General features: G+C 37.4%; 1 protein-coding gene across 17 annotated transcripts in view; it reads left to right on the forward strand.

Annotated features, from left to right (window-relative positions):
- bru1 (bruno 1) overlaps positions 1-21489 on the forward strand; it is a 703720-nt gene that overhangs the window by 502432 nt on the left and 179799 nt on the right. For all 17 annotated transcript variants that reach the window (XM_073970790.1, XM_073970786.1, XM_073970797.1 and 14 more), the window contains one exon: positions 15070-15118. In XM_073970790.1, the coding sequence (XP_073826891.1) occupies positions 15070-15118 (49 nt within the window). The remainder of the gene's footprint in view (positions 1-15069; positions 15119-21489) is intronic.

Genomic DNA, 21489 nt, shown 5'->3' on the forward strand with positions numbered 1-21489 from the left:
TCGATAATAAATATCACAATATTAGTTTGCACATATAATTATTTTACGTAGGTATTTTTCTTTATAGGGGAATAAAAACTTTTGGGTGCAGCATCCAATTTTGTGAACGCGAACATATTTGAAACCACAATTTTTTTCTTAACCTAAGTCCCAAAAATCGCGGATGTGCTCACAAAAAAATTTTAATTTTTTTTTTGTCAATGGTATTGAAAATGAAATTTGAAATTTACCATATATCCTTGTCTTTCAAATGTGCTAATTTTTGGCTCAGACATTTCTTTAAACACATACTTTAAATTTCATGTTTTTGGCTCTGCTAAAAAAATTGACGTTTATAGCCGATTGGTCCTTCATAGATCTTCAAATATTGGTTTGTAACGCATTGAAATAATCTTTAGGGACCCTATAATGTATTGTATATACATATTCTTCGTTAGGAAAAAATTGTGGGTAGATCTATTTACATTTGACATTTGAGGTTCCCAGTGGCCAAAAAACTGCTCCACCAAAAATTGACACAGTATCGGTCATTTTTTAAAATGATATTTTTTTAAGTAAACAGACTTGTATTTTTTCTATTTTTCTGTTTACTTACTTAAGGAATTCTGAATTAAATAAAAAAGTTAAAATTAAAAAAAGAAAAAAATGTTTAGTGGACAAAACTAAAGAAACCACAATTTAAGGAAAAAAACTAGTGAAATCAATATTATATATCCTGGATGACATACATCTTATAGTCATAGATGATATTAAATTATTAATTATTTCAGGCGATATAATTCGTTTTCGGAAAAATATTACTTCAAAGTTTTTTTTTGTTCCTTAATTGGGGTGTGCTTTAGTTTTGTCTACTTGTAGTTGGACATAAATTGTTTGAGTTTTAACTGTTTTTATTAAGTTTGGAATTCCTTAAATTTGTGTTTTTTTAATAATATAGATATACATAAATAAATAAAAAAATTCAACCCTGTTTTCTTAAAAAAATTATTTTAAAACAAGAAAGAACGGCGTTGTTTTGAAGTATAAGACTAAATACCAAATTCCAGTAATTTCGATAAAACAGTGTGGCTAATCTTTAAAATAGCGAAATTCGGTATCGTTCTATGGGCGCTATATGAAGGCGTGGACATGTACGGACAAATTTCGTGGGTAAAGTTTTATACGACCAACGAAGCCTAATTATCAAATTTCAGCCATTTCAATGGAATATTGAGGCCACAACCTTCAAAATACCGAAAATTGGGATGTACCGTTCTATTGGGGCTATAGACGGGGACTAAACCGACAAATTTAGAGGGGAAAACTGAATATCCCCAACGTAGACTATATACCAAATTTCAGCTATTTCGGTGGAAAACTGGAGCCACAACCTTCAAAATACCAAAAATTCGATGGATTCCGTTCTGTGCTGGCTGTATATGAAGGCGTAGGCATGTACCGACACATTTCTGGGGGAAAGTTGTATACCACCAACGAAAACTAAATACAAAATTTCAGCCATTTTGGAGAAATATTGAGACCACAACATTCAAAATTCAGTTTTTTCGGTGGAATATTGAGGTCACAATCTTCAAAATATCGAAAATCGGGAGGTACCGTTCTGTAGGGGCTATATGAAGACGTACCTATACTGACAAATTTTATACCCCAAATGAAGCCTAAATAACAAATTTCAGCCATTTAGGAGGAATATTGAGGCCACAACCTTCAAATTACCGCAAATCGGAAAGTACCTCCTATTGGCGATTTACGAAAGCGTGGGCCTATCCGAAAAATTCTGGAGAAAAGTTTTATCATACCATTTCGGTGTGATAATGAAGCTAAAACATTCAATATATCGAAAACCGGGTTGTACTAATCTATGCGGGCTATATCAAAACGCGGACCGATATAGCCCATTTGCAATACCGAACATCTTAGGAGTAATAGAAACTTCTACACCAAATTACAAAGCTCTATCTTGAAAAATTGCGAGCTAAATCTTGATATAAATAGACAGACGGAAGGACGGACATACGGACATGGTTATATCGACTTAGAATTTTAAAGCTAAAAAAAGCATGAAAATGTATTCAATCGGCCGGGAACCTTATATGGGGCTATATCAAAGTGTGGACCTACATATGTTTTGGTGGACAAGTTTTGTGACCACTAGGAACCTCAAATGTCGAATTGCAGATACGAGTACTTGGGAAAAAATTGTAGCTAAAATCCGTTATATGGGCGCTATACCAAAACATGGACCTATGTTGACGGTTTTTGGTGGAGATGTTTTGCGGTCACTGGGAACTCCAAGTGTTCAAATGCAGGTATCAAAATACCGAAAATCGGGAGGTAACGTTATATGAGGGCCATACCCAAACGTGGACGTATGTTGACGGTGTTTGGTGTAGATATTTTGTGCCCACTGAGAACCCCAAACGTGAAATTACATGTAGTTCGGTCAAAAAATGTGGCTAAACTCCACAAAAATCGAAAATCGGGAGGTATCGATATATGGAGCTATACCAAAAAGTGGTCCAATATAGCCCATCTACGAACTTGACCTGCCTATGGAAAAAGACACTCGGGTGCAAAAATATAGCGCTCTAGCTCATTTAATGCGAACCCTAGAGTGATTACAACAGACGGACAGACAGACAGACCGACATGGCTAGATCGTCTTAGAATTTCACCCGGATCGAAAATATATATACTTTATATGGTCGAAAATGATTAGTTCGATGTGTTACAAACAGAAAAACAAACTTAAATACCCTCCATACTATGGTGGATGGTATAAAAATGTACTGAAGGGGTGCTTTATTTTTGGCAAACAATGACCTACAATCTTGACCATTTTTGAAGGAAAAGTTTTATAAATGCAGCGAATTTCAAAAGTCAAACTACGGGTAGTTCTATCAAACAATGTAGCTAATACCCTCAAAATACCGAAAAACGGGAGGCACCGTTATATGGGGGATATACCAAAACATGGACCTATCTTCACAATTTTTGGTGAAGAAGTGTCGTGACCACTAAGAACCTTAAATGTCAAATTACAGCTAGTTTGGCTGAAAGTTGTAGCTAACATGCCGAAAATCGGGAGGTACCGTTATATTGGGGCTATACCGAAACGTAGGCCGATATAGCCCATCTTTCAACTTGACCTGTCTACGGGAAGAAGACACTCTGGTTCCAAAATATAGCGTTCTAGCTCAATTATTGTGGACGCTAGAGTGAAGCAGACGGGCATAGCTATATCGACTCAGAATTGCATCCTGATCAAGAATATATGTATGGTAAAATGGGGCGGCTTCGCCACTGGGGCACCTTTGCCAGCGCCGATTTTCTTGAAAACTATAACTGCTAGAGAAATGCCCTTAAAAGGAAAAGTGTGAGTTTAACGAAGATCTTTCATCTCCCCAAAGTTGGCATTTCTATCAAATATATGATTGCTGATGCACGCTGTTTTATATGTTTGGGGTATTGCGAAAAATATTCATGGTAGGTATATTTTGTGATATCAAAATTATATTTTATACCGTTTATAGACAACCACTGAAGAATATAAATACAAATAATTTGCATGATGAAAGTAATTATAAATGTCAATATATTCATATTATGAACTATGTAGGGGGTGGGGCGGCTACGTCATGATAGGGGTGTAGTGGGTTAATATGAGAAATATGTCAGGTTTAACATAAATTGTTTATGCTATTGATATACCACACTATAATGTGAAGTTGAAATCAAATATTGTAATGTAATATAATTGTTCCACAAACATCCCAGGCGGGACAGGGGAGACTTCTCTCATATCAATGAGTGCACCCCGATTCATATTAGCTCAATGATATGGGACCTACTGTTTATCGCCGAGACACCACTTGTAGATAAGTTGTACAAGGCTGAAATACTCAGAAAATGTCGCCAACATTACTGAGGGGTGTTTTGCCACCGTTGAAAAGTGATGTTGACTGGCCGGGGAATCGAACCCACGACCTTCAGCGTGCAAAGCGGGTGTGCATACCATTGCACCACGGTGGCACCCAAATATTGGCATATCACGGTGGCATATCAAATATTGTGCTAAACCTAATTTGGCAATATATTCATTTTTATGCCTAAATTCAAGGTGCCTACTTCAAGTAACGGCTAGAATATGTTTCTTCTTGTAAATTTTAGAATCATTTTTGATTATTAAATAGGAAACATGTTCCTTTTATGCATAATGTTGATATTTGAGAGGAAAGTATGGTAAATGCCAGTTTTAGAGTCCGTTGATGTATGTATGTCCTATGTCGATGGCGAAGCTACCCCATGGGTGGGGAGTAGGCCGGGGCGATTTGTATGGCAGGAAAAAAGTGGTAATGGGCGCCTGGAGTTTCTGATTCTTGGGATTGTACTGAGCAAAAAAGTCCACTAGACCATATGTCTACGGTGAAAATCGAGTCCCCGGATTTTGATTTGAAATTTTTTTCAAGGATATTTTGGCCAAACCATATCTCAGAAACTTGACCTATCCTGAAAATTTTCTTTTGCGTTCTTAGTACACTCACCAAGGGCTTTCATCTCCAAAAGGAAATTTCCACCCACTGACTTTGAGTCGAATTTTGTAGCACAGTGTAATTTATCGATATTTTCCGAGAAATTTGCACTTTCTCGGGGCCATAAATGCCTGAAGGAGCGTTCCAATGCTTTTGCGATGTACTAGAGAGTTCTTAATTATTGTCTTAGCTACAATTTTTGTCTTTGTGTTGGATCGAAAATCTCAGTGGTTTGGCTGTTACATACATGCCAAAATACCCAAAAAACCTTGAAAATAAACTTCAAGTCAAAATCCGGGGGCTCGATTTTCACCGTAGACATATGGTCTAGTGGACTTTTTTGCTTAGTACAATCCCAATAATCAGAAAATCCAGGCGTCCGTGGTGGTGCTCAAATCGCCGCACCCTAGTGGGGAGGCTTTGCCACTTTTTAGACATTTTGTAAATTCTCAAAAATTATATTTTAAAAACAAATTTATAATCATTTATATATCAAAGTTTATAGTCAAGATTTACTAAGATTTTCACGAAAATTAATATTTGTAAAAGCTTTAATGGTGTCGATATGAGAACATTTTGAACAAAAACGTGGCGAAGGCGCCCCATGTTCCCATATACTTTATAGGGTGGCAAGTTATTACTCAATGCGTTACAAACGGAAAAACAAACTTAATATATCCTCCATCCTATGGTGGATGGTATAAAATATTACCAGGGTGATTTTTAAATAAATCGCGTTCAAAAAGTCAAATTTTTAGGTTTCTTTATATTTTCAGGATTTTGCTTTGTAATCGCAAGCCCTATAGAAATGGGACTAAACAAAATGTTGTAGCAGTGAAAATTTCTACAAAATTTTCTTTTGTGCCATTTCGATAGATCTTGCATTTTTCAAGCAAAATCCTCAAAATCTAAAAAGACCCTAAAAATGTGACCTTTGACCGCGATTAATTTAAAAATCCCTCTGGCGATTTTTCTTTTGTTTTTTGATTTTTCTTTTTCTTTTCAGATGTAAGCACTTTTCACTTAAATATAGTTAAGGCGCAGAGTGCATGACATTTTTATATAAGAAGGCGATACAGTCAATGCATTTCCCAATTTTGAACTTCTATATCTCAAAAATGGTAAAACCTAAGAACAAGTCATAAAAGCCAATCTTGTAGATAATTTTCATACCTACAAGATTTTTACTAATTTCAATTTGATAGGAATTGCGGTTTCCAAGCATTATCCTGATAACCAAAACAACCCTAAAAATTTTACCTTTACCCGCGATTTATTTAAGAAATGTTCCGGCGATTTTGGTTTTGAGTTTTGATTTTTCTCATCTATGAACATTGTTGTTTCAGAGTAATCAAAAATTTCCCAGTTGTAAGCTCATTTGATTCACAGCAATGTTTTGGAAAAACTACATACTGTGTTGGCTTCTCTTCATTACTTCCCAAGCTGTGGGTATATCTCCGTAGGCAAAGCCAGGCATAATGGAATAATGTGGGCAATTCCTAGGAAATCGGACGGTACCTTTATATATTTATTTATAGGAAGTAATCCCATTGACAGTTATTAATTTTTATTTTCACATTTAAAAATCGTTTGTGTCTTAACTGAAATTAAATTCAATAAATCACTGCAAACTTTCCATACAACTCCCACTTCTAAAATGATACAAAAGTTAAACCGCGTAATAATAATTATAATAAACCCACAAATAAATGACTAAAGCAAAAAGAGAGAAAAAAACGATTTTATTTATTTATTATTTAAAGCTAGAAATTATCTTTATCGGGGTTTAAACCACACACGCACACACTCCCTTACCCCATATACCATTGCGACTTAAAGAACGGACAATTTATAATTCATGCTACTCGGAGTCATTAAATACTAAAGCCACAACATAAAGAATGGGCAAAAAGAAAATAATCGCAAAGAAAAAAATATAAGAGTGTGATGAATAGGATACCACTTAGTTATATATTACTATACGTTTGCGTGTGTCAGAGGACGGAGTTAGTGGGAGTGGGAGGATGAAGCTAGAACAAAAATTATGAATTGTCATGGTAAAGTGTAAAATTTTACCCTAATGAAATTTACATTTTATGTTCGTCTCATATGTTACATTCGTAACTGTGATAATATCCGCTAAAAACCATTATCGCAGACATTCATAAAAATTTTATAGAGCAGCCATTCACAATCCACAAGAACAACAGCAACAAGCCAGGGCATACAAGCTTATATGGTATGTCTCACATTGAGACATACACATTAGTAATATACTTACCCAGCAAACCAAATGTCGGATGTCCGACACGTCTGAACAATTTCGGAAGCAACGTCGTTCAGATTTCGTTCCGATTTCTAAACGATTTTTCGGAGCGGAAATAGTTTAGATTTTGTAGCCTATTTCGTTCCGATTTCGGAACGAATGTCGGAAAGAAATTTCCTTTCCGAATTTCCCAAGGATTTTCTTCAGATTTCGTTACGAAATCGGATCGAAATCGATACGATGTCGCTCCGACATTTCGTTCCGAAATTATGTCAACCACTTCATACAACTTTCGTTAAGATATCGTTACGATTTCGGATCAGACATCGGACGTATCGTCCGAATTTTGTTCCGATTTCGTTAAGATGTCGGTACGATTGATTTGCTGGGTAAGAAAATCCTTGGGAAATTCGGAAAGGAAATTTCTTTCCGACATTCGTTCCGAAATCGGAACGAAATCGGTACAAAATCTGAACTATTTCCGCTCCGAAAAATCGTTTAGAAAACGAAACGAAATCTGAACGACGTTGCTTCCGAAATTGTTCAGACTTGTCGGACATCCGACATTTGGTTTGCTGGGCACACATAAATATGAAGATGTATGTGTATACGTATACGTATGCATTCCACCAAATGTCACACAATTATAGCCACAATAAAACTAGAGGAGATTGTGGTTCGTAGCATGGCGTTGTTTGTAAGGACAAAATTCAAAGTCATAAAATGGAGTTGGAAAAAACATGAACATTCATGCGCATTATAAATGTTGTTCGTTTGTTATTGTCTTCCTTGACAATCTATAATTGTGTATGTCTGTACGTAGCAAACAATTAAAGTAGTTGTCGTAAAATCTACAATTTTACACTTCATCATTGGCGTAATATTGAATGGAATACATCATGGTGAAACTCAAAAACCTTACAAATATTGTGGAGCGTCAATGAAGATAAGTTCAAAAAAAGTTTCAAGATTTCATCACTGTAACAGCTTTTGACTTTTTTCCATCAGATTTGTATCCTTAATTTGACTAAATTTTGAAGAATTTCAAAATAATTTCATTTTGAATTAATTCTCTTTCGAGTTGAGCTATTTAGACCTAATAGGTACATTGAAAAATTAGGAATCCACCGAAGTCCCACACATTCAACCACTATGCTACGTTTCACGGGTGGTTAGACCGATCATCAGGCATATTGAATGGTGTTTTTTTTTTTTTATTTTTTAGTTGGTGGACGAAGGCTAAGCTTGGAGACTAGCATTTATATCACAAATCATTCTAAATTTGTATATTCGAATTATTTATTTATTTTAATGTTAGTCATTTAATTCCAAACCTTTCCTATAGTCCGACTTGGCTGGTAACCCTATTTTTCAATGCTTTATTACAAATACTAAGGCAGCTTTTTTCCACCTTTATTTTATTTGTTCTTCTGTATCAGAAGATTTTGATCATCAATATTTGTCATCGGAATCTTTGACAAGTTGATGGTGGCTTAGAACGCTAAGACGCCTGCAACCGTGTCACTTGGTTGTTGGGGTCCCAGGTTCGAATCCCAGCCTGGCTCATGCTGAAATCATTTTTTTTTTTTTTTTTTGTTTTGCCTTATTAAGGCGAAGGTCATTTTTAGAGTGATATTTGAATTAATTCTCTTTCGAGTTGAGCTATTTAGACCTAATAGGTACATTGAAAAATTAGGAATCCACCGAAGTCCCACACATTCAACCACTATGCTACGTTTCACGGGTGGTTAGACCGATCATCAGGCATATTGAATGGTGTTTTTTTTTTAGTGGGTGGACGAAGGCTAAGCTTGGAGACTAGCATTTATATCACAAATCATTCGAAATTTGTATATTCGAATTATTTATTTATTTTAATGTTAGTCATTTAATTCCAAACCTTTCATATAGTCCGACTTGGCTGGTAACCCTATTTTTCAATGCTTTATTACAAATACTAAGGCAGCTTTTTTATACCCTCAGCCTTTAGGCTAAAGAGGGTATTTACACTTTGATACGACCAAAAATGTGCCTCATCGAAATAATGGTTTTAGACCCCAAGTATGTTTGTACGATATCCGTTTCAGACAATTTTGAGTCGATCTAGCAATGTCCGTCCGTCTGTCTGTCTGTCTGTCTGTCTGTCTGTCTGTCCGTCTGTCTGTCTGTCTGGCTGGTGCGCACGATAACTCTCGAACGGATCAATCGATTCAGTTCAAATTTTGGTTATCGAAATATTTTGTCCAGATTCGATTTAAGTTCGAAGATGGGCCATATAGGTCCACTCCTTCAGGTACCTCCCCCACAAATGTTCAACAATTGTCGCAAAACGATAAACGATAACTCTTGTAGGGAATAACCGATTTAGTCCATACTTTGCACATCGTGTAATTTCTACCAAACTTAGATGAGGTTCCAATATGGACTCAATCGGTCCACTCCTTTGGGTACCTCCCACACAAAATTTCGGAAAAGTTCAGTTTAGGACCTGGTCTCGAATCGCTTTGATTTTTGTTTACGCAAGTTGTTTTTGCTGTCCTCTATACGACGCTGTAAGTTTCATTAGGGGCAAGTCCATACTTCCTGAGAAAATAGCCTGCAAGTTACAAAAAACCCTATGACACCGTGTGTAGTGGTTGGAGCGCAAGATAACTCTGGAACGGATCTGCCGATTCGGTCCAAAATTTGGCTTTCGTAATATTTTGTCCAAACTTAGTTCGAGTTCAAGGATGGATTATATCGGTCCACTCCTTCCGGTACCTCCCCCACAAAAGTTCCAAAATGTTCGGAAAATTTGTGCGTACGATAACTCTTGAAGGGAGTAACCGATTTGGTCCATATTTTGCACATTATGAAATTTCTACCAGACATAGATGAGGTTTTAATATGGACTCAATCGGTAAACTCCTTCGAGTACCTACCACACAAAATTTCGAAAAAGTTCAGTTTAGGACCTGCTCTCGAATCGCCTTGGTTTTTGTTGTAACATCTTATATTCACTGTCCCCTATACGAAGGTACAAGTTTCCTCAGGAGCAAGTCTATACTTCCTGAGAAAATAGCCTGAAAGTTGAAAAACAAACCCTATGACTCCATGTTTATGGGTGGAAGCGCAAGATAATTCTCGAACGGAAATGCCGATTCCGGAAAAATTTGGCCTTCGTAATATTGTTTCCATACTTAGTTTGTAGATAAGCCATACCGGTCCACTCCTTCAGGTACCTATCCCACAAAAGTTCAAAAATATTCGGAAAAATTGTACACACGATAACTCTTGATAGGAGTGACCGATTTGGTCCATACTTTACACATTCTCATAATATCTACCAGATATAGATCAGGTTCGAATATGGACTATATATGTCCACTCCATCCCGTACCTCCCACACAAAATTTTGGATAAGTTCACTTTAAGACTTGCTATTCAATCACTTTGATTTTTGTTGAAGCAACTTACATTCGCCGCCTCAATGACGATGGTAAAAGTTGTTTCAGGTGCAAGTCCATACTTCTTGAGAAAACAGCCCGAAGGGTGTAAAAACCCCCTATGGCACCCCCATGGTCTATGTCGGTCCATTCCATTAAGTACCTTTTCGCAAAATTTTTGAATTTTAATCCTAATCAACATTTTTGTCGGTTCATACCAAAATACATAATAAATACATAATTTTTTTGTGAAAAAAGTGTTTCAATTTGCACAGGCTGAGGGTATATGTCTGTCGGCAAAGCCGACTGATACTTTTTTACTTGTTCCACCTTTATTTTATTTGTTCTTCTGTTTCAGAAGATTTTGATCATCAATATTTGTCATCGGAATCTTTGACAAGTTTATGGTGGCTTAGAACGCTAAGACGCCTGCAACCGTGTCACTTGGTTGTTGGGGTCCCAGGTTCGAATCCCAGCCTGGCTCATGCTGAAATCATTTTTTTTTTTTTTTTTTTTTGTTTTGCCTTATTAAGGCGAAGGTCATTTTTAGAGTGATATTTGAATTAATTCTCTTTCGAGTTGAGCTATTTAGACCTAATAGGTACATTGAAAAATTAGGAATCCACCGAAGTCCCACACATTCAACCACTATGCTACGTTTCACGAGTGGTTAGACCGATCATCAGGCATATTGATTGGTGTTTTTTTTTATTTTTTTTTTATTTTTTTTTTTTTTAGTGGGTGGATTCATTTTACCAACATAATTTTGCCCTTTAGTGTAATATTTTCATTACATCGTACATCAATTAGATGACATAAACACAAACTTGCATACATGAACACACACACGCAAACTTATGAGCTTGCTTCTATAATGCATTATCTATATTCGGTATAATTCGTTTTGTCCATTTCCGTCGCCATTGCCGTAGTTTTTTTCCCGATTTTTAACATTCTGCTTTTAGCTGCAACTGCATGCGACAATTGTTCTTGGCAATGGTTTATTGTATGCGTACGTGTTGTTAAATTTTTAAAGCATGTCTTGACTGAACTTTATACCGAGAATTTCCGGCACTTTAAAATGGACTGCAATGTCAATAAATCATAGCATGCAAGAGGAATAGCTGGAGAGGGAGACAGAGAAAGAGAGTTGCAAATTATTTATGTTCTTCTATACTCTATAAAAGCAAACACGAAGTTATGGCTAAAATGTGGGCATCTGCGTGTGTGTGCCTGAAAAATGTTAATACGCCACGACTTGGCTTTTGTGCGAGCAGTGTTCTTTCATCCTCTATATAAAAGTGTTTGTGTTGGGGATTTGCTTGTGTTCGAAGTGGATTTTTAAGCTGATTTTAATTAGAAACTATGAAAAACATGCTTTTTAAAAATGTGGAAAGGTTTTTTTGTGAAGGAGATTATGAATTCTTATTAATTATTCTAGATTTTTTACAAAGACTAAACACAAAATTTGAAGGAAACAATTAAGCTCTATTTTCTGTTAAGCAGAGGAAGTTATCAAACATTAATTAAATTTTCGGATAATATCCATATTGATATAAGAAATCACGAAAAATACATCGTTTTGTGAAAAACTGTGTTCGTCACCATACCTATTAAACCGTCCGACAACCAAAATTACAATGAACCGGGCTATATCCGTCTGAAACTATATAAGAAATATAGTAAAGTGGCACTTAAAATTTTAGGATTTTTCGTTCTCTCATCCCGTTAACATTTTAACGGACAACATTTTACAAAACAAGTAAGGACGGCTTTAAGTTCTGTCGGGCCGAACTTGTTATACATTCCAACACTAGTGGTATTTTAGTAAAATGGAACAGTTAGTTTCCTTTCGTTTATGAAGAAGATTTAATACCAAATTTGAGCAATTTCGGTAAAACAATGTCGCTAAACTTCAAAATAACGAAATTCGGGAGGTGACGTTCAATGTGGACTATATGAAAACGTCGATCTATTCCGACAAATTGCTGGCTAAAGTTTTTAGACTCAAAGAAGACTAAAACGATTCGAATTCAAATTCGTTCGAAATAAAACAATTCAAATTCAATTCAAATTCAGTAGATCTAGAGGAACGCTTCTATTGGGTTACAGGAAGACGTGGACCTTTACTAATAATTCTTTTCTGGAACATTTTATAACCGCATGAAAGACTAAAAAACAAATTTTAGTCATTGACGTCACATATTCCACAATTACGAAAATCGGAAGGTACCGTTCTATGGGGACTATATCGAAATGTGGACCTATACCGACGAAATTCAGTCGGAAAGGGTTTTACTTCCAACGTAGACTAAATATTAAATCTCAGCCATTTCGGTGGGTTGTTGTGGCCACAACACTCAAAATTTCGAAAATTGGGAGGTACCCTTCTATCGGGGCTATATGAAGGCATGGACCCATACCAACAAGATTCAGCGGGAACGTTTTTCTACCTACTTGGTAAAACAATGCAATGTAATTTTTATACCCTCAGCATTTATGCTAACGTGGGTATATGGGAAATGTTGTCAATTATTTCATATTCCATTTCCAAAAAATTGAGTTTTTTTCTTTTCGCGCTACCTTAACGATTTTTGGTACATAGGTTAAGAAAAAAATCCCCAGAACAAATCCACTCGCGAGCAAATTTTTGGTTGTTGCGGACAAATGTTATCGAGGTTTTACTTCTGCTTTTAAGAAAAAATTATTACAATAATAGGGTTTTAAGAAAAATGTTCGCACAAAAGTTTCGTATTTGGATGCAGATTTCTGTGAAGCTGTGTAGGCTACATTCATGACACATATATCAAATAACTCAGAATCTTGAGTTCTACAATCCTATATGTGATTTTTTGACAAACCTGTTTGCGGAACGAAATTAGAAGAAAATTTCAAAAAAACACTTAAAATCTGGCTTCAAAATGTCAGCATCATTTAATGGGAGACGCAGATCAAATTTTGAAAAGTTATACATTGGTGGGATGATCCTTATTTAGTTGGCTTCTACTTTCACTTTGACAGGAAAATCGGGAAAAATTTGGTTTAATCACAAATCGAGAGAAAACAAAAAATGACAAGTTGGCTTCAACCAATTTTTACCATTATTTAACATAAATGTAGCCACAGCTTCCACGCAAATTAACTTTTAAGGCCAATATTTTTTGCCAAGTCTAAAAACATTTCAATTTATCCGAAAGCATTTAATTTGTATAATATTCAACCACATTTCGCGAGTTATTAAATGCTAAACCTTGGCTTCAACTATGTTAAATTTTCAAAAATATTGCCCATATACACTTTCATACGGACAAAATGTGCCTCATCGAAATAATGGTTTTAGACCCCAAGTATGTTTGGACGAAATCCGTTTCAGACAATTTGGAGTCGATTTAGCAATGTCCGTTCAAACCAAAATTTGGCTTTCGAAATATTTTACCCAAACTTACTTTAAGTTCGAAGGTGGGTTAAATCCGTCCACTCCTTCAGGTACCTTCCTCACACAAGCTGGAAAATATTTGGAAAATTTGTGCGAACGATAACTCTAAACGGTAGCAATCGGTTTTGTCCATACTTTACACATCGTGAAATTTCTACCAGACATAGATGAGATTCCAATATGGACTACCCGAGGATACTTCCACACAAAATTTCGGAAAAGCTCAGTTTAGGACCTGCTTTCGAATCGCTTTAATTTTTGTTGTAACAACTTGTATTCGCTGCCCCCATTACGACGGTATAACCATTATCAGGGGCAAGTCTATACATCCTAAGAAAATAGTCCAAAAGGTTTAGAAAACCCCTATTGCACCATGTGTGTGGAGCGCACGATAACTCTCGAATTGATTAATCGATTAGTGTTAGTTCGAAGATAGACCATATCGGTCCACTCCTTCGGGTACTTCCCCCACAAAAAATTAAAATGTTCGAAAAATTGTGCGCACGATAACTCTTGAAGGGATTAACCGATTTTGTCCATACATTTCGCATCGTATGATCTCCACGGGGCAGAGATCACTTTCGAATATGGACTATATAGGTCTACTCCTTCGATGGCTTCCCACACAAAATTTGGGAAAAGTGCAGTTTAAAGGCCTGCTCTCAAATCGTTTTGCTTCTTTTTGTAACAACTTGTCTTCGCTGCCACCATTACGATAGTACCCGTTTTTTCAGGGGAAAGTCCATACTTCCTGAGAAAATAATCCGAAAGGTTCAAAATACGATAACTCTCGAAGGGTTCAACCGAATCGATTCAAAATTTGAATTTCGGTTTTTGTTGTAACAACTTGTATTCGCTTTCCTCATTACGACGGTACATGGTTTTTTCGACTGATACTTTTTTACTTGTTTAGTATTATTTCAAAAGATGTTGGCTATAACTTTATAGCCAGTTTAATTTTTTTGAAGATGTGGGTTTGGCAATTCTGGCACTGAGCGCCTCATATCAAAACATGAAAAGATATAGCCTATTTTCAATACCAAACATTCTAGGAGTAATAGAAATTCCTATAAAAAATATAAAGCTCTATCTTAAAAATCGCGCCCGGTATTTTGATTTCAACTGACGGACGGACGCACGGACGGACATGGTTATAAAGACTTGCAATTTTAACCTTGATCAAGAATTTATATACTTTATAGGATCTCCGATGAACATTTCGATGTGTTACAAACGTAATGACAAATTTAATTATACCATCCATATTATGGTGGAGTGTATAAAAATCAAAAACCTCTTTGCCCCCATATACTTCATAGGGTCTCCTACGAATATTTTGATGAGTTAACAACAATTTACAATATTGATATGAATTGCAATTAACATATACATTTTTAATTTTAATTACAGATGTATCATCCCATACAAATGAAACCCGCCGATAGTGAAAATCGTAATGGTAAGTAGATTTTCAAACTTAAGATACACGAAATTTTTAAGATTATCATAAAACGTAAGCAATAAAGTTGAAACGACACATCCCAATTATATTACAGTTTGCAAGATTTATTACATACTCCCCAAGCCTCTTTTGATTGAAAAAAAAATTGTCAAGCTCAGCAAAGAAAAACAAAGTTTTTAACTTTGCAATTAAAAAACTTTTTCTCTGTTAGAAAGAAAAAAGTCCTATAGGTTTTTTTTGAAGCTTTTAACGAACTGTCTATCATTCTAATGTATGTAAATGCCAATAGAAAAATGCGAATATATCTTCATACAAATATCCATTCATTTCTCTTTCTAAAATAGAAAAAAAAACGATGGAATCTTCCAAAAAAGCATCAAATTGACCCAAAAAAGGCACAACAGATATGAGGCGACATAAAAGAAAGAAGAAAAAAACTATTTACCATCAAAAGACTTATAAAGGAGAGACGGACAAATGACCGGTCCCTAGCAACGAAACAAACAACAACCAGCCAGTAGGACAAACAAAATTGTGGGTTCAAACGAAAAAAAAGAATATACCACATTCCATGACTTTGTTGGTGTTGTTGTTTTTGTTTGTTGGCCCAGAAATGTTTTGTTATGGTTTAGTTTAGTCATTCGATACTGTTTTTTTTTTTGCTGTTGTTGTTTCTTCCTTTCCTCCCGTGCAGTAGACGACCATCCATCTATCTATCCATTCTGACAGCCACCATGTTATGCTGCCCCTAGATAAATTTGTTGATGATGAAAGGGTCACATAAACAATGTGCCTAGGCCATACCACTAGCAAACACTTGACAAACTCTCACATTATTTGAACTTTAGTCCACAACGGCAGCAGTGACAGCAGCGGAATGTTCTCACCCTTCCTCAGCATTGCTGTACAACTTACAAAATATCAAGTGCTGCCGTCATGTTGTCACCACCATTACCCACCTACGACAATCACTACCATCATCGTCAGTATGTAGCATCGTTCTACCACTTGACTATATAGCCTAGCTTTGTCCATAGTACAAGGGAGAAGATCTAAGCTTCAATTCCAAAAAGCATCCAAAACATACATCAACACTTGGTGACACTGAACGAGAGCGTGGCACTAAATCATATAAAGTGTTTTTTGTTGGTATGCTGTGAAAGAAGCCAAAAAACGGCTATCATTTTTTGTGTGTTGACCTGCCGCCAGAATGGCCTTTGATGTTCCATTGTTGTTGCTTTTTGACTGTTGCTGGCATTTTTTGGCAATAAGTGGATTTGCTTGGTCGGGTTTTGGGAGGAATAAAATAAACAAATCATAAAAATGTTTTCAACCTAAAAAAAACAACAAAATTAACTGAGACTTGTAGTGAGATTATAAAATATTAAAATTGTCTGCCCTTTGAATATTTTCTTGTTTTGGGAATTTATGTAGGCTTTATTTTATAAAATGTGGGGTAATTACAGAACTAATGGTTGCGTAAATGGAATAATTTAGAAAAGAAATATGACAGAGGAATGTGGTAGTTGACAAAGTCATAAAATAAATAACATATTTCGAAGATTTCAAAATTAGGTCATGGAAGAAATCGCGGAGGAACAAGGTCTCCTTATAGAACACCAGAATGTCTCATACTAAACGATCTCAAGCTATTAGAAGACTACAAAATTTCCTTTTAAGAATACCTCCTCGTTTTATTACTCAAGGTTTCCTGAAGACCTTGAGTTCATCTTCTTAACACATTGAACACTTCTTTTAGAATATGAAGATCTCCAGATCTTCCATATGAAAAAATGTAGGCCTGCTAATAAAAAAAGAGCACCGGGTCTCTATGACCTAGACGTCTCCTTAGAGTCTTGCTTAATTAAACTTGAAGGTGTTCGTAAGAAAAGGTGGTGGTCAATTTGCAGAGTACATGGAAGTCTTCTTCTAGAAGACTTGTCATAGTGTACCTGAACGTCTTTTTTAATAGAATTGGAGGAAATCTTCTTATAGAAGAACTGGTCATTTTTTAATGAAATATAGATGATAGACCTAAAATCGTCATATAGAGTCGAATGCCTTCTAATAGACCTAGATGTATTCCTATAAACCTGGATATACATTTATAAAGTTAATAGACATGGAGGTTTTTAGAGACCTGGACTGTAGTCCTATAGAAGATTCAAACTCTTCTTCTTTTGGAAGACCCGGACCCTTTTTCTTTTGGAGCTTTCCGCATTAGATACCTTTGAGGTCATTTCATAGAAGACCTGGATGTCTTCCCATAGAAGACCTAGAGGTCTTCTCATAGAAGACCTAGAGGTCTTCTCATAGAAGACCTGGAGGTCTTCTCATAGAAGACCTGGAGGTCTTCTCATAGAAGACCTGGAGGTCTTCTCATAGAAGACCTGGAGGTCTTCTCATATAAGACCTGGAGGTATTCTCATAAAAGACCTAGAGGTCTTCTCGTGGAAGATCTGGAGGTCTTCTCATGGAAGATCTGGAGGTCTTCTCATGGAAAATCTGGAGGTATTCTCATGGAAGATCTGGAAGTCTTCTCGTAGAAGACCTGGAAATCTTCTCATAGAAGACCTGGAAATCTTCTCATAGAAGACCTGGAGGTCTTTTCATAGAAAACCTGGAGGTCTTCTCATAGAAGACCTGTATGTCTTCTCATAGAAGACCTGTATGTCTTCTCATAGAAGACCTGGAGGTCTTCTCATAGAAGACCTGGAGGTCTTTTCATAGAAGACCTGTAGGTCTTCTCATGGAAGATCAGGAGGTCTTCTCATGGAAAATCTGGAGGTCTTCTCATGGAAGGTCTGGAAGTGTTGTCATAGAAGACCTGGAAATCTTCTCATAGAAGACCTGGAGTTCTTCTCATAAAAGACCTGGAGATCTTGACATAGAAGACCTGGAGGTCTTGCCATAGAAGGCCTGGAGGTCTTCTCATAGAAGACCTGGAGGTCTTCTCATAGAAGACCTGGAGGTCTTCTCATAGAAGACCTGGAGGTCTTCTCATAGAAGACCTGGAGGTCTTCTCATAGAAGACCTTTAGGTCTTCTCATAGAAGATTTGGTGGTCTTCTAATGGAAGATCTGGAGGTCTTCTCATGAAAAATCTGGAGGTCTTCTCATGAAAAATCTGGAGGTCTTCTCATGAAAGATCTGGAAGTCTTCTCATAGAAGACCTGGAAATCTGATAGAAGACCTGGTGGTCTTCTCATAAAAGACCTGGAGGTCTTCTCATAGAAGATCTGGAGGTCTTTTCATAGAAGATCTGGAGGTCTTTTCATAGAAGGTCTTCTCATAGAAAACCTAAGACCTGGACGTCTTATCATAGAAGACCAGGAAGACTTCTCATAGAAGACCTGGAGGTCTGCTCTTAGAAGACCTTGAGGACTTCTCATAGAAGACCTTGAGGTCTTCTCATAGAAGGCCTGGAGGTCTTCTCATAGAAGGCCTGGAGGTCTTCTCATAGAAGGCCTGGAGGTCTTCTCATAGAAGGCCTGGAGGTCTTCTCGTAGAAGACCTGGAGGTATTCTCATAAAAGACCTAGAGGTCTTCTCGTGGAAGATCTGGAGGTCTTCTCATGGAAGATCTGGAGGTCTTCTCATGGAAAATCTGGAGGTATTCTCATGGAAGATCTGGAAGTCTTCTCGTAGAAGACCTGGAAATCTTCTCATAGAAGACCTGGAAATCTTCTCATAGAAGACCTGGAGGTCTTTTCATAGAAAACCTGGAGGTCTTCTCATAGAAGACCTCTATGTCTTCTCATAGAAGACCTGTATGTCTTCTCATAGAAGACCTGGAGGTCTTCTCATAGAAGACCTGGAGGTCTTTTCATAGAAGACCTGTAGGTCTTCTCATGGAAGATCAGGAGGTCTTCTCATGGAAAATCTGGAGGTCTTCTCATGGAAGGTCTGGAAGTGTTGTCATAGAAGACCTGGAAATCTTCTCATAGAAGACCTGGAGTTCTTCTCATAAAAGACCTGGAGATCTTGACATAGAAGACCTGGAGGTCTTGCCATAGAAGACCTGGAGGTCTTCTCATAGAAGACCTGGAGGTCTTCTCATAGAAGACCTGGAGGTCTTCTCATAGAAGACCTGGAGGTCTTCTCATAGAAGACCTGGAGGTCTTCTCATAGAAGACCTGGAGGTCTTCTCATAGAAGACCTTTAGGTCTTCTCATAGAAGATTTGGTGGTCTTCTAATGGAAGATCTGGAGGTCTTCTCATGAAAAATCTGGAGGTCTTCTCATGAAAAATCTGGAGGTCTTCTCATGAAAGATCTGGAAGTCTTCTCATAGAAGACCTGGAAATCTGATAGAAGACCTGGTGGTCTTCTCATAAAAGACCTGGAGGTCTTCTCATAGAAGATCTGGAGGTCTTCTCATAGAAGATCTGGAGGTCTTTTCATAGAAGATCTGGAGGTCTTTTCATAGAAGGTCTTCTCATAGAAAACCTAAGACCTGGACGTCTTATCATAGAAGACCAGGAAGTCTTCTCATAGAAGACCTGGAGGTCTGCTCTTAGAAGACCTTGAGGACTTCTCATAGAAGACCTTGAGGTCTTCTCATAGAAGGCCTGGAGGTCTTCTCATAGAAGGCCTGGAGGTCTTCTCATAGAAGGCCTGGAGGTCTTCTCATAGAAGGCCTGGAGGTCTTCTCGTAGAAGACCTGGAGGTCTTTTTATAGAAGAACTGGAGGTCTTCTTATAGAAGACCTGGAGGTCTTCTTATAGAAGACCTGGAGGTCTTCTTATAGAAGACCTACATGTCTTTTTATAGAAGACCTGGGGGTCTTCTCATAAAAGACCTGGAGGTCTTCTCATAGAAGACCTGGAGGTCTTCTCATAAAAGACCTGGAGGTCTTCTCATAAAAGACCTGGAGGTCTTCTCATAGAAGACCTGGAGGTCTTCTCATAGAAGACCTGGAGGTCTTCTTATAGAAGATCTGGAGGTCTTCACATAGAAGATCTGGAGGTCTTCTCATAGAAGACCTGGAGGTCTTCTCATATAAGTCCTGGAGGTCTTCTCATAAAGGACCAGGAAAAGACCTGAAGGTCTTCTCATAAAAGACCTGGAGGTCTTCTCATAGAATACCTGGAGGTCTTCTCATAGAAGACCTGGAGGTCTTCTCATAGAAGACCTGGAGGTCTTCTCATAGAAAACCTGGAGGTCTTCTCATAGAAGACCTGGAGGTCTTCTCATAGAAGACCTGGAGGTCTTCTTATAGAAGACCTGGAGGTCTTCTCATAGAAGACCTGGAGGTCTTCTCATAGAAGACCTGGAGGTCTTCTCATAGAAGACCTGGAGGTCTTCTCATAGAAGACCTGGAGGTCTTCTCGTAGAAGACCTGGAGGTCTTCTCATAGAAGACCTGGAGGTCTTCTCATAGAAGACCTGGAGGTCTTCTCATAGAAGACCTGGAGGTCTTCTCATAGAAGACCTGAAGGTCTTCTCATAGAAGACCTGGAGGTCTTCTCATAGAAGACCTGGAGGTCTTCTCATAGAAGACCTGGAGGTCTTCTCATAGAAGACCTGGAGGTCTTCTCATAGAAGACCTGGAGGTCTTCTCATAGAAGACCTGGAGGTCTTCTCATAGAAGACCTGGAGGTCTTCTTATAGAAGATCTGGAGGTCTTCTCATAGCAGGTCGGGAGGTCTTCTCATAGAAGATCTGGAAGTCTTTTCATAGAAGACCTGGAAGACTTCTCATAACAGGTCTGGAGGTCTTCTCATAGAAGATCTGGAGGTCTTCTCATAGAAGATCTGGAGGTCTTCTCATAGAAGACCTGGAGGTCTTCTCATATAAGTCCTGGAGGTCTTCTCATAGAGGACCAGGAAGTCTTCTCATAGCAGGTCGGGAGGTCTTCTCATAGAAGATCTGGAAGTCTTTTCATAGAAGACCTGGAAGACTTCTCATAACAGGTCTGGAGGTCTCATAGAAGACCTGAAGGTCTTCTCTTCTTAGAGAATACCTTGAGGTCTTTTTATAGAAGACTTTGGGGTCTTCTTAGGTAAGATCTTGAGATCTATTATAGAAGACCTTGAGGTCTTCTTATAAGAGACCTTGAGATCTTCTAAGAGAACATCTTAAGCTCTTTTTAGAGAATTCCGTGAGGGTTTCTTATAGAACGCCTCAAGCTCTTCTTAGAGAACACCTCGAAGTTTTCTTATAGAAGACTATGAGGACTGAGAGGGTTTCTCATAGAAAACCTTGAGGGTTTCTCATAGAAAACCTTGAGGGTTTCTCATAGAAAACCTTGAGGGTTTCTCATAGAAAACCTTGAGGTCTTATTATAGAAGACCTTGAGGTCTTCTTTTAGCAGGTCTCCTTATAGAAAATCCGAAGGTCAAGTTTTCTATAAGAAGGCCTACAGGTTTTC

This window comes from Musca autumnalis, unplaced genomic scaffold, assembly GCF_047663935.1.
Source record: "Musca autumnalis isolate F117 unplaced genomic scaffold, ASM4766393v1 scaffold_2, whole genome shotgun sequence".
NCBI classification, from domain to species: Eukaryota; Metazoa; Arthropoda; class Insecta; order Diptera; family Muscidae; genus Musca; species Musca autumnalis.